The 17,414-nt window shown below is 43.5% G+C and overlaps 2 protein-coding genes across 3 annotated transcripts in view; one reads left to right on the plus strand and one right to left on the minus strand.

Moving 5' to 3' along the window:
- Nucleotides 1–234: 234 nt before the first annotated feature.
- Nucleotides 235–7,130, minus strand: ccdc122 (coiled-coil domain containing 122; the record flags this gene model as incomplete). The annotated part of the gene is made up of 6 exons (XM_079738504.1): nucleotides 235–307; nucleotides 2,359–2,432; nucleotides 2,862–2,978; nucleotides 5,053–5,451; nucleotides 6,258–6,373; nucleotides 7,100–7,130. The coding sequence occupies 6 exons, from the start codon at nucleotides 7,128–7,130 to the stop codon at nucleotides 235–237; spliced, it is 810 nt and encodes a 269-aa protein (XP_079594630.1).
- The window catches only part of mtrf1 (mitochondrial translational release factor 1), a 140,645-nt gene continuing 130,169 nt past the window's right edge, over nucleotides 6,939–17,414 (plus strand). The window contains exons 1-8 of one of the 2 annotated variants that reach the window (XM_079738502.1): nucleotides 6,939–7,412; nucleotides 8,326–8,423; nucleotides 8,838–8,919; nucleotides 10,886–10,993; nucleotides 14,552–14,724; nucleotides 15,751–15,868; nucleotides 16,241–16,377; nucleotides 16,819–16,917. In XM_079738502.1, coding sequence (XP_079594628.1) covers nucleotides 7,022–7,412; nucleotides 8,326–8,423; nucleotides 8,838–8,919; nucleotides 10,886–10,993; nucleotides 14,552–14,724; nucleotides 15,751–15,868; nucleotides 16,241–16,377; nucleotides 16,819–16,917 — 1,206 coding nt within the window. In that variant the 5' untranslated portion in view covers nucleotides 6,939–7,021. Of the gene's footprint in view, nucleotides 7,413–8,325; nucleotides 8,424–8,837; nucleotides 8,920–10,885; nucleotides 10,994–14,551; nucleotides 14,725–15,750; nucleotides 16,378–16,818; nucleotides 16,918–17,414 lie in introns of both variants that reach the window. The other variant, XR_013811924.1, reaches the window with a different exon arrangement.

A 17,414-nucleotide genomic window follows, 5' to 3' on the forward strand; every position in this document is an offset into this window, starting at 1 on the left:
AGGAATATCGTTGTGAATAACGCAGAACTCAGAACCAGCAGAGCAAGGACTCAGAACAAACCTAACAACGTGTAAGCTCAGATCCAGAAGGCCACTGCCGACCCCTGCTGGCCAAAGGAGGGACTGGACAACGATGAGGCTCTCAAACCCTCATTCCCTGTTTTGATCCTAATCCGAAGCTGCTTTCTCCTGACCTCTGACCTCTGACCTCTGACCCGAGCAGTCCTGGTGGAATCAGGATGAGTTCAGCTGTCTCCGGAGATCCAAGACCTGCCTCTCCATGTGATTGACGTCTCCAGAAAGGTGTCTGCGTATCACGAACACATCGGTCAAACACATGGTGAGGGTTAAACCGTGTGGGGGTTTCACCTGTGAACTTTGATTTTGAAACACAGGGAAACCGTGTATGAATATTCATCACATGATTAATTACGAACGATAAAGGGCTATTAAAAAATATACACATAGATTTTTGTTTACATAATTATCAAATTAAAGGAATACTTCACTGATACAGAACCAGCGTTCTATCATTATAAAATGGCTATTATAATATATTTTAAAAAAATCTTCCCTCAGTCTAACCCATTCTTCCCTTGGCCCAGCTGTCCTCCTTCCATTTCTCCTGACCTGACGTCAAATGACGTGTTTGACGTCACCTCAGTAGAACTTTGCTTGCCTGCTAAAAGGGCCGAGGACTACAAACCACTGGTTCTACAAATTTGTAAGCCCACCAATAAGGAATGAGGGGGGCGGGAACTCGCGTACGAGATGTAAACACAATGTCCGCCATATTTCTTCACCGCTTAGCTAGAAGAGAACTAGACCGACACAAACCCCCGACCATGGCAGAAGCGAATTTGCATTGGGAAACAGCCGAAGTGGAGACCCGTGTATTGATTCTCGGCCATGGTGGAGAAGGAATTGGGGGAAGAAACATTGGCTTTGACTCTCTGAAGTCCAGATTGAACTGCAACTTCAGATCCATGTGGAAGGACCAGAGACATTGGAGAACCCGACGCATTTGTTTATTAATAATATCATCTAAAACGACTGCATCGGGTTCTTCCACATCAATCTGAAGTAGACTGAACCGCGACATGGAGGAGAAAGGGATTGTAGCGGGGCTCAGCCAGGAGACAATCGCGGGCAACAATCCCTTTCTCCTCCATGTCGCGGTTCGCAGTTCCACATGGATCTGAAGTTGCAGTTCAATCTGGACTTCAGAGAGTCAAAGCCAACGTTTCTTCCCCCAATTCCTTCTCCACCACGGCCAAGAATCAACACACAGGTCTTATTTTGCAAACCCGCACCCGCCCGTACCCGAGAATTACATTCCGCACCTGGGCAGTCCCGCTATAAATTTATACCGACGCCCGACCCGCACCCGAAGGAAATTAGACACATTAGATGGAATGCCGTGGAATAACACTATCACTAATTATACTACTAAGAGGAAGGAGGAAAACGGGCTATGAAACAAAAAATAAAAAAAGTTCATTGGCCATGTTTGATTGTGTTGTGTTGGTTATTAACTGTTAACCAGCGAACTTGGGATATGTTTATCAGCGTTACTATAGAGATCATGATGATAGCTGATGTAACGGGAGTCCGGGCGTGTGCAGGACGCATAGACAGTGAAAAGTAGCTGAGACGGTAGAGGGGTTAGAAACCAACAAATGAAAATAGGCAATCTATTTCAGGAAACCTATTTTTGCACCAAAAAGATTTGAAAACCATGGAAGTTTAAAATCCCCCCCCAAAAAATGAAAAGAAAATAATCCCGTTCCCAGCGCCCCCCTAGGTTGTGCGAACGCCCCCCAGGGGGCGGTACTGCCCCGTTGAGAAGCCATGATTTATATACACGTTTATTAAATGTAGATTGTGTTGATTCGTTTTTTTTTATCAAAATCTAGGAGTTGTGTGATTAAATCAATTAATATCATGTTTTTAATCGCTTCAAGTCATGTATTTAATCAATTAAATCACTTGTATCTAATCAGTTAATCAAGTGTATTTAGTCAGTTAAATCACTTGTATTTAATCACTAAATCGCATGTATACCTGGCACTTAAAAACAGTCCTTAGCATCGTGTATCATCTTATCCTAGATATCTTTGTTGTTCACGGGGAATGGGTTAACCCAGCAATTGTTAGTGCTTGGCACTTGTTTCTATAAACATCCTTACTGTACCGACAGAGATATATTATTGTTTCTCTTTCTTCTGACAAATGTACCTTGAAAGTCGCTTTGGAAGAAAGCGTCTGCTAAACACCCTACATGTTAATGTAACTGTATAGTATGCAGTGTTATGACCTGTAATTGTAATGTAAATGTATAGTATGTAGTGTTATTACCTGTAGTAGGCCTGAGCCTTGTTCAGCTGACAGTGGAGACGTCTAACGATGGCCTCGTACCGTCTGTGTTGGATCTAGTGACACACAGGAGACATGGCGACGCGCAACTCACACTTAAGCGTCTATGGGACCGGCAAACCCGCATGCAGTGTGCATGCAGGCAAGTCAACTGAATTCACTGTCTAACACCTACCTGCTTTTTAATGACCTGTCTCTATACAGTCTAACCCCTACCTGCTTCTTAAGTACATGCATCTGTTGTGTTCACTGTCTAACCCCTACCTGCTCCTTAATGACCTGAATCTGTACAGTCTAACCCCTACCTTCTTCTTAAGTACATGTATCGTTATTTATTGTCTAACCCATACCTTCTCCTTAGTGCATGTCTCTGTACTGTCTAACCCCTACCTGCTCCATAATGGCCGGTCTGTGTATTCAATGTCTAACCCCTACCTGCTCCTTAATCACATGTATCGGCATTGGTTGCAGTGAAGCTGATATACCTTTATCTCTTTCCTTATTTGGGCGTGGACGTCGTTCTCCTGCCGGAGCTCCTCCCTCTTCTGGGCGGTGGCGTTCCTCAGAGCAACCAACTGCTGCTTCAGTTGGTCCTGCCCCGTCTGTGACCGCAGAACATGGTCATTAATCACTTCATTACATGTATTTGGATTTGGATTTACCCTTTAATCCAGGGGGGTCCAAACTACAGCCCGCGGGCCACATGCGGACTGCCCCATGTTTATTCCGAAAAAATTATTAAAGGTCCCATGGCATGAAAATCTCCATTTATGAGGTTTTCTAACATTAATATGAGTTCCCCTAGCCTGCCTATCGTCCCCCAGTGGCTTAAACTTGCGTTCGGTGTAAAACGAGCACTAGGTATCCTGCTTGCCTTTGAAAAAATAGAAGCTCAGGTGCGTTGATTCGGAATGTGGCCCCATATGTCGTCATAAGGGGCCAAGTTACCTCCCTTTCTCTGCCTTGCCTGCCCAGAGAATTTGGCCCGCCAATGAGACAATGAGCTACGACCGTGCGAGCGCCACATGTGTGTGTGTGTGATTACACACACTGTAACGCAAGTGTTGTATTCTTCTTTGCTATTTGGATAACCGTTGTTGTAGGTGTTATGGCGCATAACACGTCGGTTCTTTGACGTCTCTGGTGTTTCTACAAGACTGTAGTTGGGGTTATCTCAGCCCTGGTTGAGAAGGAATTGGGGGAAAGGAACTTTGGCTTTGACTCCCTGAAGTACATGCTGCGACATGCTGCCCACCACCCGCTGCCGGGAGCACGCGGTTCAGTCTACTTCAGATTGATGTGGACGTGGAAGAACCTGAGACGTCAGAGAACCCGACGCAGTCGTATGAGATTCATAATAACGTCTGGAGGCACACACAGCTTTTAGCCGTGACAATATGTATTATATGATATAGATATCTATGTATAATATGATATTGTTTAGATATAGAGCTCCAGGAATCCCGCCGGAGCACCCGGAGTGTTCTAGAATATTTACAGAAAGGCTGTGTGCACCTCACCATTGCGATACATCCACTGTAAACAGAGCGCATGGTACCGTGGCCACAAGCTGCTCAGGGCCACACCCCCACCCTCCTCCTTGACCCGCCTCTCTCCTCCTCATTTGCATTAAATCTACAGACACCAAAACGGCGCGTTTGGGGAAAGCTCAATGTGCGACTGGCTCGTAGTGGCTGTAATTCTGCATCACGGCTGAATCGGGAACGACTTCCAATACTGTGCTAGGGGCCCACTAATATCTATATTAAAGCATCCATAAAGTAGCATGTCATGGGACCTTTAATATAAAAAAAAAAGCTTTATAAGTTAAGATAAGTTAGATAAGAGTGAGATAGACAGGAAGATATGGGAGAGAGAATGGAAACCATGCAGCAAAGGACCCAACCAGGCATCAAACCAAGGTCGCTGCGTTAAGCAAGCCATTTTCCGAAATGCATTCATGGTAGAGACAGCAAATCTTTTATGTCCAGAAAACAAAAGCAAATTTGAAAACATGCGTTTATCACGCAAGGCAGTTACTCGCCCCTTAGAACTCATTGACGAATTAGTGACCCGCAAGTCAGTTTTAAAAAATGTATGTGGTCCTTGAGCCAAAAGGTTTGCCATCCCCTGTCTTAATCCCTTCAGTATTCAATCACTTAATCACATGTCATCGAGACTAATAGGCCTGTTTATAGTCCTCCGTAAAGTGCTGTACGTAGACACAGAGAACCCTCTCCGTAGCCGGAGAGCCTGTCGGAGTTCCTCTCTGTAGCTTACGTGCGCATCTGATATTTTTTAACTATCTGTCGCCCCAACGGAGACGGACTGAGACGGCAAGGGCTGTGATTGGTCCTCTAATAAAATCATTTCCGGAATCACTTCTCCGGTTTGACTTTGCACCTTATTTACTTTGCACATTATTTACTTTGCACATTAAGGACCATAAAAAAACCAAATAAGATTTTAATAGCTTTGGAAGTTTATTTACAACACTATTCAAATGGTTTGTAGTCAACATATAAGATTGATCGGGCGTCGAATTGCATTGCGTATCCGACATCCCGACAGAGAACTTCAAATGCTCAAGGCGTTTCCGTAGTCCGATTACGGATTACGGAGTCGGAGCAGTATACTTTGGCCTAAACCCAAACCTTCCCCCTTTCCCTCTACTACCTTGGCCTCCTGCATGGCCCTCCCGTTGGGGTCCTCCAGGTCTCTCCTCTGCTTCTCCCTCCTCTCCCTCAGCTCCCTGACCCTCCTCCTCTGCTCCTCTAGCGCCTGGTGGCTCTCGCTCTTGCTCTCGGCGAGCGCCACTGCCGCCCGGTGTTCCTCCATCTTTACGCGATGCACGTCAAACCCGGCTAGCGCTAAGCGGGCGAGCTCCCGTTCCTCGTCCACGCGGAACCGAAGCGCCGACGTGTGGCTGTTGGCAGTACTGCAGCGTGACCACAGCGCCTCGGAGCGGTGCTGGCACTGGTGGAGGTCCTCGTCCAGGATGAGGGTCCGACGTGTGGCAGCTCGTAGCTCCAGGGCGGAGCGCTCGCTGCGCTTGTCGGCATCGTGCAGAACGGTCTGGAGGAGAGGGAGGATGGAGATTGAGGGTGTTTTCTGTCATTGGTTCCACACATCTGTTTTTTGTTTTGCAACACACACAGTCAGTCAGTCAGTCAGGCACTGACTGACGCACTCACACAAGCACACACTCACACACTAACTCACTCATACACACACACACACACACAGAAACACACATACACACGTACTTCTTCATTCAATATTAGTAGATGTGTATACGTCAGTCAGTCAGTCTCTCTCTCTCTCTCCCTCTCTTTGGCCATCAAGTAAAATATTCAAGAGCAACAAAGAGAAGTGGTTCCCTGTTCAAATGTGGGCCTTCAAAAGGGTGCCCTCCAATAGGGCCTCTCATATAAACAAATATTAAAGAAATATATAACAACTCTACCGATTGTGAGAAGTACGACTAGGAGTGCAAATAGTCACGAAAGGTGAATCCAAGTCATGGGTCAAGGGCAAAAGAAAGAATACTAAATGTTGATGGACATTATGGATACAAGGGTGGCCCCTATTGACGAAATGGTACAATTATTTTAGACCAGCCGCTGGGATATGGGTGTGTCATAAAAATAATAATACCTACAATAACAATAGGTAATATCCACTGATAACACTACCTATATTTTGATTTAAGCGAAAATGGCAAAGAGGCCATGTTTGTATTGTTGAACTTATCTTCAAACCCATAAGACCATATATGGTGTTGTCCAGTATGTGTAAAAGAAAGCATTCATAACTGGTGTTAGCTTGAAACATATGGTCAAGATGAAGCATAGACTTAAATAAAGTACATCGCAGGTTACCTGAAGAGAGCTGAGCTGGTCTAGCTTATCCTGCAGGGCCGCCATCTTGGCATAGCCTTGCTGGCTGACCTCCTCCACCGCTTTGGTCAAAGAAAAAACAGCCATCTCCTCGTCTTCTGTGGATTAATTTAACAACTTACACGATTTAGTTCACATTTCAAACGGTTTGGCTCACATTTCACAACATGTCGTTCAGTTTGGCCCCCATAAAGGTTCCGGTCAGTCAGAGCAATTGAACTGAATCATCATTTTTTTATACTTAAAGTCTAACTTTTATTAATAGGCGTTAAACCCGACATTATTGAAACTAGAGAGAAAGCACAGCTTGTCGATGCTCGAATTTTCTGAAGAGATACGCGAACTATCAGAACTTCAACCGTCAATTTCTTGAGCCGTCGCGTGACCACAATTCCAGCGCGCGTTTGCTGATTTAAATAAAACGGAAAATAATGGTATGAAACGGGATGAAATCAATAATTATGAATAAATAATAATACTTTTTTCCATGACAAGTAATGCGATAACAACACTCAACACAAAGTTAATATCGTCAAAAATCAAGACAAGCGAAAGCAACTACATTACCCAGAGGGCTGTCGTTTACAAAGCGCGCATGCGCGTTTAACACGTCACTTCCGGATATCGTCTCACAACACAGTTTCAACGGCGCATCCAGCACCACAACAGGTCGAGGTACTTAAAACTTTTATGTCCATAACATGTAGCCTATTTATTTTTTTTATATATTTCCTTCACATAGCTCCATGGCTATCCACATACGGTCGCTGACTCGTCGCTGGGTCGGACTGTCTACTCTGTGGAAGGAACCAACTTCGATTTACCGAAGGGGTGTTTCACCGTGGAGGAGGTCATTCACAACGAGACACGGGGGGGTCCTACCTACGTTGGGTTCATCGCGTCCCCTGCACACTGACCTGGGGGATCTGTACGGAAACCAATCGGTGCAGAGACACGTGGAGCGGTTGATGGAGGAGCACGCGGTTTTGGCCAATCAGCTGCAGGAGTCGTGCCTCAGCGACCTAGAGAGGCGGGGCCTCAACAAGAGACAGTTCGACCTGAGGCCCCTTGTTGAGCTGCATGAGAAGATCCGAGGGGCCCTCACAGATCTGGAAGACGTGTTGTCTCTGATGCATGGTGAGTAAGTGTGTGTGTGTGTGTGCGTCTGTGTGTCATACCAATCTGACCTTTAAAATTGGCTGACAATTTTAAATATATACATTTGTTTTTGAATTCTTTAACATTCTATATATATATATTTTAAAACAACCCTTTTCTCATTTGTTTTTGTTCTTAAAAAATCATTTTTTTAAAAAAACACTTATTTTGAGAGCCTCTACCCCAATTTCGTTGCACTTTATTCGATGACAATAAAGAGATTCTGATTCTGATTCTGTGCCGGGGACGTGCTTTAAAGGGGGTGTGGGTGATGTGTTTATAAGATGAATTGTGTGTCTGTGTGTGTGTTCATAAGATGTTTTGTATGTGCGTGATATGTTTATAAGATGTCTTGTGTATGTGTGATGTGTTTATAAGATGTGTGTGTGTGTTTGATGTGTTTATAAGATGTTTGTTTGATATTTTTAAGAGATTGGTGTGTGATGTGTTTATAAGAGGTTGTGGGTGATGTGTTGTGTGTGTGTGATGTTTATAATATGTCTTGTGTGTTTGTGGGTGCGTGATGTGTTTAAGATGTTTTGTGTGTGTGTGATGTGTTTTAGCAGATTTATTTTGTGTTTGTGATGTCTTTACAATATGTCTTGTGTCTGTGGGTGTGTGTTATGTTTATAAGATGTTTTGTGTGTGTGTGTGTGTGCGTGTGATGTGTTTATAAGATGTATTGTAAGAACAGCTTTATTTAACCCATGATTCTGTGGTGCCGGTGTTTACTTCAGGCACGGTGGGTACGGCTGATGAAGATTGTTGTGTTGATTGTTGTGTTTGTGTGTGTGTTTATAAGATGTTGTGTGTGTGAAGTGTTTATATACGTGTGTGTGCGTGCGTGTGTGTGTTTTGTTTTATAATATGTCTTGTGTTGTGTTTCCTGTAGGCATGGTGGGTACGACTGAGGAAGACCTTCAGATGACCCAGCTGCTGAAAGACGAAGAGGCGCAGATCTCTAACCGGATCAACGCCTTAAAAAGAGACGTACGTCTTTCTGATTTTCCGTCGCAAAACCGTCACCTGATCGGAACATTCAGTGAACATTAAAGATCCCATTCCACGCTTTTTTAGGGTTAATAATTGCACGGACTACTAGAATAAGGTTACATGCCTGTATGTTAGAAATACCCCTTATTATTCTCACAGTGTTTATTTCTGCAAACCCAATTCAGCGTCTTTCAAAAACGGTATGCTTTGTATCATGTTGCTTTAAGGCCCGCCTCCCCAGTAGCCCATTCTGCTGTGATTGGTCAGCAAACCCACTGCACACTACGACATCACACTGTTTCACGCACTTATTGAGGTGCGTTCTCTCCGGGCGCGAAACTCCCCCTGGCTCAGACATCGATTGTTATAACTCAGCAGACGTAAAACGTTTATTTATATTTTTTTCTCCAGTTGATCAAAGGGCTCCTACCATGTGACCCGCTAGACTCCAGTGATGTCATCTTAGAGGTGGCTGCCGGCCGCACCACAGGGGGTAAGGGTTACGTTCTTCGTTAAGGCTGTGCAATTAATTTAACTAGAGTTTTCTCAACCTCTAGTTGTGATTAATCCCATACCAATAATGTGGGAACCCAGTCAATAATGTGCAATTTCTGAGCGCATAATATAATAACATTTTGCCTATAATTTTACAACGTATAACATTCGTTCATCCCAAAATATATAATAATTGTTAACCATTCAGCGAACAAAAGGCAACAGGCTGATTATCATTTAGGGGGCCACTCAATGACATGCAGAAGCATCATCAACACTCCCACTGAAGTGGTGTGAGAAATACAGACTTTCTACTCCTCATTCACATATAAGGTAATTTTCATTTCCTACGGAGAAAATACTACCTCGGGTAGTATTATTCAGGAGATTTTTAGGGTAAAAATGTCAGGATATGTTGTTCACCCATACGGCCCATCAGGAGAATATCAGGACTTATACGTGTGTCTGAAAGCAGCTAGTTTGTGAGCATTTGATTACATTATAAAGTTAGTCAATTTATGTTAACAGTGGTAATTGTTCAATGGAAAGTGTAGTATACTATGCATGCAAATCAATTATTAAATAGCTTTTACTCTTATTCAGGGCTGAAAAGTGTATTGACATTTTAAAATGCAAGGCAACTACTACTGATTAGTTGAAAATAGCAATATCATTGAGATTAAACATCTCTTCCAGTGTCCTGGCCAAGACAGGCAGCAGTAGCCTACAGTCACACATAGCATACACACAAAACATGAGAAAAATAAAACAACTAAAACAGTCCACAGGGGGGAAGGGGGACATCAATATCGCAAGACATTTGGGGAGGCTCAAGGAGGAGTGTAATATTAAGTTTGCGCAACAAAGTGTAAAGACATTTCGGGAGGCTCAAGGAGAAGAGTAGTATTACATTTGAGCAACAAAGTTTAGTCTTGTGGTGGACTCTATAAACATAATTCAACATACTGTGTAATTGAAATGTTTTCGTTCTTGTGTTATAGGGACACTGTCTCTTTAAGATCACGTGACTTATGTGTTGATATACCGGTCGGTGCAATGTTTGAATGTAACGGTTTTTATATGACAAAATGAATGACCAGCCGTTGCTCGTCGAGGTGAGAAATTGTCTCTTCCCTTCTGTTACCGCAATTTCTACAGTCTACAGAATGTGTTACCTGGGAGAGTTTGTCGACGGCGGAGCCGTTATGTTTAAAATCATAACGTCTTACCTGGACGAGTGTCACTGCGGTGTGTGCGCATGTGTGTGTGTTCTTACCTGCGCGTGTGTTGATGTCGGAGCCGTTATGTTTAAAATCATAATGTCTTACCTGGACGAGTGTCACTGCGGTGTGTGCGCGTGCGTGTGTGTTCCTACCTGGACGTTTGTCGATGGCGGAGCCGTTATGTTTAAAAACATAACGTCTGAGCTTGGCGAGTGTGTCGCTGCCTTTGTCTTGACGTACGGTGTGTGTGTGTGTGTGTGTGTGTTTCCATGTATGTTCGTGCGAATGTGCGTGTGTGTGCGGTGTGTGTGTATGCGGTGTGTATGTGCTTGCTTGCGGTGTATGTATGCGTTCCCGCGTGCTGTATGATTTGCAGGCTGCTTGGCACATGAGTAACCACAGTTACTGGTGCGACAGGCCTGCTATTTTAGTAGTACGATTTTAATCGTGATTTCTTCTTTTGTGTCAAACGATCTCCAAACTAATATAATCGAGTGGAAAACATTTTTTTTATATAGGGCCATATATATATTTATATATTTTTCAGTATATATATTTTATTCAATAAATGTTTTATGTAAATGTTTTATTAAATTTATATAAATATGTTTCAGCTGGACACATATTTGTAAATTATTTTCTATTTCAACATTTTCTATTTGAACATGCAATGCATTATGGGTAACAATAATACACATTCAAGTGAATATTTTGGTTGTGTGTGTTGTGCGTTCACACCAGGGGACATCTGCCAGCAGTTCACCAGAGAGATGTTTGACCTTTACCAGGGCTATGCCCTATATAAGAACTGGGCCTTTGACCTCCTGAACTACACCCATGCGGAGCACGGTAAGACACGCCCACCCCTAGCCCCCCCGCTGTCTGTCCACCCACCAGACAAGGGGGACTTTTATTTACAAAATAAAAGTTTGGAAAGTTTTTAACCCAAACAATACTGTTTTGGGACTCTCTGTCTGTCAGTCTCTCTCTGTCTCTGACTCTCTCTGACTCTTTGGCCCAATCCCAATGTCCGGTCTCACAGACGTTGATGCGCACTGTGAAATTATTAAGGCTTTAGGGCTGTCCCAATGTCGAATTCCAAAGGGCCTGAGGGTTTGAGTCCACACTTACCGAGCCCTTTCCGTGATTCCGCATCAGTGCAGACTTCACCTAAGGGTATTACCCACAGTTCAAAGCGTTGTGACGTTTACCGCGGAGACCATAGGGAAATCCAGAAATTAGGAAGGTAAACAACAAGACGACGCTACTGTCAATGCGCAACCAGATGGGAATTTCGGCCTTTTGTTGAGAGCCGCCGAGATCGTTTATTGGCCTGTGGCATGTGCCACCGCGACCACTGTCATACCATGGCATATGCCGTTTAGGATCGGTAACTGCCGTTCAGGAACGGCACATGCCGTTTAGGAACGGTAACTGCCGTTCAGGTGGAACGGCATATGCCGTTCGGGTGGAACGGCATATGCCATTCAGGAACGGTAAGTGCCGTTCCCAACAATGGTATATGACACCAGCACGCCCCGCCTCCTCCGTATAATTTATTTAAGTAATAAATTTAAGTATTGCCGTAAATGTAAAGCTATATATATTTGGTCTTTATCGACACTATATCACAACATAACGCCGTAAATAAAGGGATTTATACGTTTCTCATGTCCGTTCTGTTGTTAGTATATGTGCGATCTGTTTGTTGTTGCTTTTGAAATGACAGATGCTTTTGAAAACAGCCAGACTTTCTCCGGTGACGGTAGGTAGCGTAGCCACCTAAACAGGTCTGACTAACCGATAAGAGATTTAGAGCTATAGTCTATGACTACAGAGGCAGGTCCCTATATCTACCATGGGGTGGAACTGTAGCCTATGGCTAGACAGTCATCCATTTTTCCACTCCTGTTTTATCAAGGTGTCCTAGTAGCGTAGCCTATATAGCCTACTGTATGACTGCTTCAACTCATAACTATTCAATAGGCCAAATATTAAGTTTTGCATTTGTTCTTATTGGTGTTTAACCCAAAAATTGAAGTAGGCCTACAGGTTCCTATCATTTAACACTGATCCAGTGTCATAAACCTTTCTATACCGACATGATCCAGTGGTATCATGGCATATAGGCCAACCGTTTTTCCGCTGGCATGCCAATTATGTTAATCGGAAGTTCCATTTCCTACTGGAACCACCGTTTTTCCGCTGCCATGCCGCTCATGTGAAATGGTAATTACCAGTTTATACTGGCACCTAGTATAAACTGGTAATGACTGTCTAGCCAACTTAGAATACAGGAGTGATGGTGGCTGGAAATGAGTCTCTGTACACCTATGTATATAGGAAAGTAATTTACCACCTTAACAATGTGAAGAATGTATTTCTGATTCATTTAATTTTATTTTCATTGAAAGAAACAGTGTTTTTCTTTAAGGAGACATATTATGGTGTTTTCCCGACAAGTAAACATAGTATATGAGTTCCAGAAAACACGTTTTTGAGGCTGTTTGTTGGAAATAGCTTTTAGGAAAAAAAAACTTGCCTACCGCTTTTCCCCTCTGTTTCAGTCCCTTCAGAATGCGCTGTTTCTGGTGTCTGTAGCTTTGATGCAAATGAGCTGCTGCCCATTGACCAATGAGCTGTCAGAGTGTACCACAGCATGGAGGAGAAGGGATTGTTGCCGTTCGCGGACTCCAGGAGCTCTATATCTATATAATATAATATAATATAATAATAATAATAATATATAGGTATTTATATAATATGATATCTAATATCACGGCCAAAAGCTATGTGCGCCTTGGATGATATTATGAATCATAAAGACTGCATCTGATGTCTCTGGTACGTCCACAACAAGTAAAGACTCGTAGTGGGGGTTATCTCGGCCATTGTTGAGAAGAATTGGGGGAAAGGAACTTTGGCCTTGACTCTCTGAAGTCCATAAACCGCGACATGGAGGAGAAAGGGATTGTACTCCGGGAGCTGCTGGTCCACAAAGTCTTAGCTATGCTCTGATTGGAGGGGAGTGGGGAAGTGGGAGGTAACATTCAAACGTACCCCCTTCCTACGTATGAGGGGGCTCCGAAACTGACTCGCTCGTTTGGTAACTGTAGGTGGGGTACTTTCAGAAATATCTAATATATAACTCAAAAATCATGTACAGACTTTTTTCAAAGTTTGTATGCATGTGGGAGCACCAGAGACCCAAAACAACTAATCCCAGAAAAGTGTTGTTTCCATAATATGTCACCTTAAATAAATAAGGACATTTCTAATAAGTGACCCCAAACCTTTGAACTGTAGTGTATATTCCTATAACCCAGTGGTTCTCAATTTTTTTTCTGTCATTCCCCCCCATAGGAGACAGAATTTTTTCGCGCCCCCCCTAAATTGAAATACTAATGAGAACCTGCTAATATTTATTTAATCTTTAATAATATAGAAAATTTATAAAATTTATAAAATTACATATAGATAACATCTGCAACAACTTAAGACAATTTCCAAGTTCATTTGATTAATTCAATTTGTAACATTTAAACAAGACAAACAAGACTAATTCTGTGAATGTCAAAACAGAGAAACAAGCGCCACTCTTAACTCTTGCTCAATGTTAAGCTGGGACCTGTACTCTGTTTTGAGTTCAGCAACAGTGGAAAAGCCCATCTCACAGAGATAGGATGTGGCAAAGGGTAGTAAGGTGTTGACGCTTGCTGTCCAATGAGTGGATACTCCCTTTCCACACCCAGCCAGAACTCACTCAGTGCCTGCGATTGGTATTGTGTCTGCCTTGGTATTATGCTTATTTAAATTAAGTAAAATTAGTAATTTATGAAAAAAAAAAAAAAAGACACTAACTCCCCCCTGCCGTTCGGCCCCCCTGACACCTCACACCCTGGGGGGGGGGGGCGCGCCCCAGATTTTGAGAAGAAATAACCCATTTTTCTGGCCAGTTAAAACACCTTCAAGCCCTTTTTCTCAGTTTCCCCCTAGTTAGTTGAGTTAGTATTCACCCGATCTCGAGTATTTTTAGTATATTTATTTTAAACATGTTTATAAGATGTGTGTGTGTGTTTGATTTGTTTATAAGGTGTGTGTGTGTCTCTGTGTGTGTGTGTGTGTGTGTGTGTGTGTGTGATGTGTTCAATAAGATGTGTGTGTGTGTGTTTCATGTGTTTATAAGATGTCTTGTGTGATGTGTTTTATAAGATGTGTGTGTTTGATTTGTTTATAAGGTGTGTGTGTGTGTGTTTGTGATGTGTTTTATAAGATATCCTGTGTGTGTGTGTGTGATGTGTTTAATAAGACGTTTGTGTGTGTGATGTGTTTATAAGATGTCTAGTATGCTTAGTATATTTCTGTTAAACTAACCGTCTGTTCCCCGGCCCCCACCCCGCACCCCAGGGGGTCTCCACCACGCGGTGGTCCAGATCCGGGGGGACGAGGTCTACCGGCACCTTAAGAACGAGGGGGGCACCCATAGGGTGCAGAGGATCCCTGAGGTGGGCCTCTCGTCCCGCATGCAGCGCATCCACACGGGCACCATGGCCGTAATCGTGCTGCCCCAGCCCTTGGAGGTACGAGACCCCCCATGTGGGTCTACTGTAGGACCACCCTCTTATCTTGGGACTGCTGGTTGGTAAAGGTCCCATGGCATGCTACTTTATGGATGCTTAGTTATAGGTGTTAGTGGGGCCTTAATACAGTATTTGAAGACGTTAAAGAAATTGGCCGGTTATTAGAGGCGGGACAAGTTGGGGGTGGGGGTGTGGCCCTGAGCAGCTTGCGGCCACGGTACCATACGCTCTGTTTACAGTGGATGTACCGCAATGGCATGGCGCACACAGCCTTTGGCCGTGTTCTGTAAATATTGTAGAACATTCCGGGTGCTCCGGCGGGAGTCCTGGAGGTCTATATCTAAATAATATCATATTATACATAGATATCTATATCATATAATATATATTATCACGGCCAAAAGCTGTGTGCGCCTAAAGACGATATTATGAACGTCAAACGACTGCGTGTGTGGAATTTAAGGCTGTGTAATAGTCATAGTAAAAAATATAAAATGACATTTAAAATAATTTAAAAGAATCAATGAAAGCAAAGGTGAACGCTTTTAACCTCGATTTAAATGTAGTAAGGGTGGGAGTATGTCTCATGAACACAGAGTTGATGTCACTATCAGGGCTTTTGATGTGGCCGCGCCCCGCCTTTGGAACGAACTGCCGCCTTCCATCTGAGACGCTCCTTCCGTCAACTGTTTTAAATCTCAAATCAAAATCACTGGCTCAAATCACACCTCTTCTCCCTGGCATTTCCTCCCCTATTATGACATGTTATTTTTATGTTTTCATGTACTCTCCTTTTTTAAATCATCTTTAATCATTTTTAATCATCTTTTTTGTCTGTATTGTACTGTAGGTATATAAAGGGGTCTGTGTTATTTCATATGCCTTTTCTGCGCCATGTACAAACTACAAACTGTATTTAAATGTGAATCATAAATAAATGCTACTTACTCACTTACTTACTAAAACACAGGCAAAGGGCTGGTAAAGCTACGGGCCCCATTAAGTCTGCTGTTGTGTTTCTTCCAGTTCCAGCTGAGCATCGACCCCGGGGATCTCCGCGTGGACACCTTCCGCTCCAGCGGCGCCGGCGGGCAGAGCGTCAACACCACGGACAGCGCCGTGCGGATCGTGCACCTCCCCTCTGGTGAGACACACACACACACACACACGCACACGCACACGCGCGCAATCAAACACGAGCAATCTAACACAAGCAAACACACACGAGTAAACACACACACCTCCCCTCCGGTGAGATGCTGCCATAGGTCGACGAGAGGGAATCGATGCTGCGTAACCACGACGACCGATGGACCACTTTTAAAAGAGTCTTGGCTCCGTCTGTTTTTTCCAAGTTTATCGATTTCCTCGGTTACCGCTTTCCCCGGTGACCGTTCTTCCACAGTAACCGTTTTCCCACAGTTGCTGTTTTCTACGGCTACCGGTTTCCAAGTTTTCCCCCTTTTACCCGTTTTTCCACAGTTACCGTTTTCCAAGATTACCGTTTTTCCGACAGGCACAGTGGTGGAATGCCAGCAGTCGCGCTCCCAGCTGCAGAACCGTGACACAGCCATGGCCATGCTAAGGGCCCGCCTGCACCAAAGCATCATGGGTAAAGAGACGGAGGAGAGGCACCGCTCGCGCAAGAAACAGGTGGGAGGAGTTAAACCACACGCACACACACACACACACACACACACACACACACACACACACACACACACGAGCAAAACTGACGGCGTATTGATCGGAAATCACGATTTCGGCCTCTGCCATTGGGCAGTTTGTGAAAGGTTGCAATTCTTTTAATAAAATAAATTAAAGAAAACAATTATAAAGTCACGTCAGCTTTATTTATAATTATAGCACACTTCATACACAAGGCAAACAAAAACATGTCGTACAATAAAATAAAACTATTTAAAAAAAAAGCAAGATGCAAGATGCAAGATGAAAGACAAAGATTATAAAAAGAACCAATTCATTAATAAATAAAAATCAACAAATGATCTCTAAAGCGCCCAAAAGTGTCTGTAGTTTTTTTTTTTTATTTTAACCTCATGTTTAGTGAGCTTTTCCCTTGATCCATCGCAGGTGGGCACACGCGCCCAGTCGGAGAGGATCCGATCCTACAACTTCAGCCAGGACCGGGTCACGGACCACAGGACGGGCTACGTCACCCGGGACCTCAAGGTGAGACCGCGAGAGGGGGTTGGTTTCAGTTTGCTTCTCAAAATCCCAAATTTTTGCCCCAAATTAAGCCCTGTAAATGCACCGCGTATTTGTGCTATTTTTGTGTTTATTTCATTGCTGTTTGTTCGCTGTCTGCTTAAATCTTTCTCAATATTAAACATAAAAAATAAATAATAAACCTATGCATCTTAAAATGAAGGCTTAAAATCGACGACCGGTCCTCCAAATTCTTTAAGTAGGTTTGGAACCTCTGTTATAAGCCAGGGGTTCTCAACCTGGGTTCCCTGACCCCCCAGGGGTCTGTGGGCAATACAGAGGTGGTCCGCCAAACACTTTGAAAAAAAATGCAATTTGAATAAAGAATTACCCTAAAGTATATAAGCAGGCATTATCATGATTGAAATCGAAATGTGTTTCTGTATCACTATGAAACAGGTCTGAAGTATTCAGGTAGAAAAGTCTCAGAATTCCAATGGCATCTTAGAGTACAAATGGTG

The sequence above is a fragment of the Pollachius pollachius genome, assembly GCF_949987615.1.
Source record: "Pollachius pollachius genome assembly, chromosome: 6".
Lineage (NCBI taxonomy): Eukaryota > Metazoa > Chordata > Actinopteri > Gadiformes > Gadidae > Pollachius > Pollachius pollachius.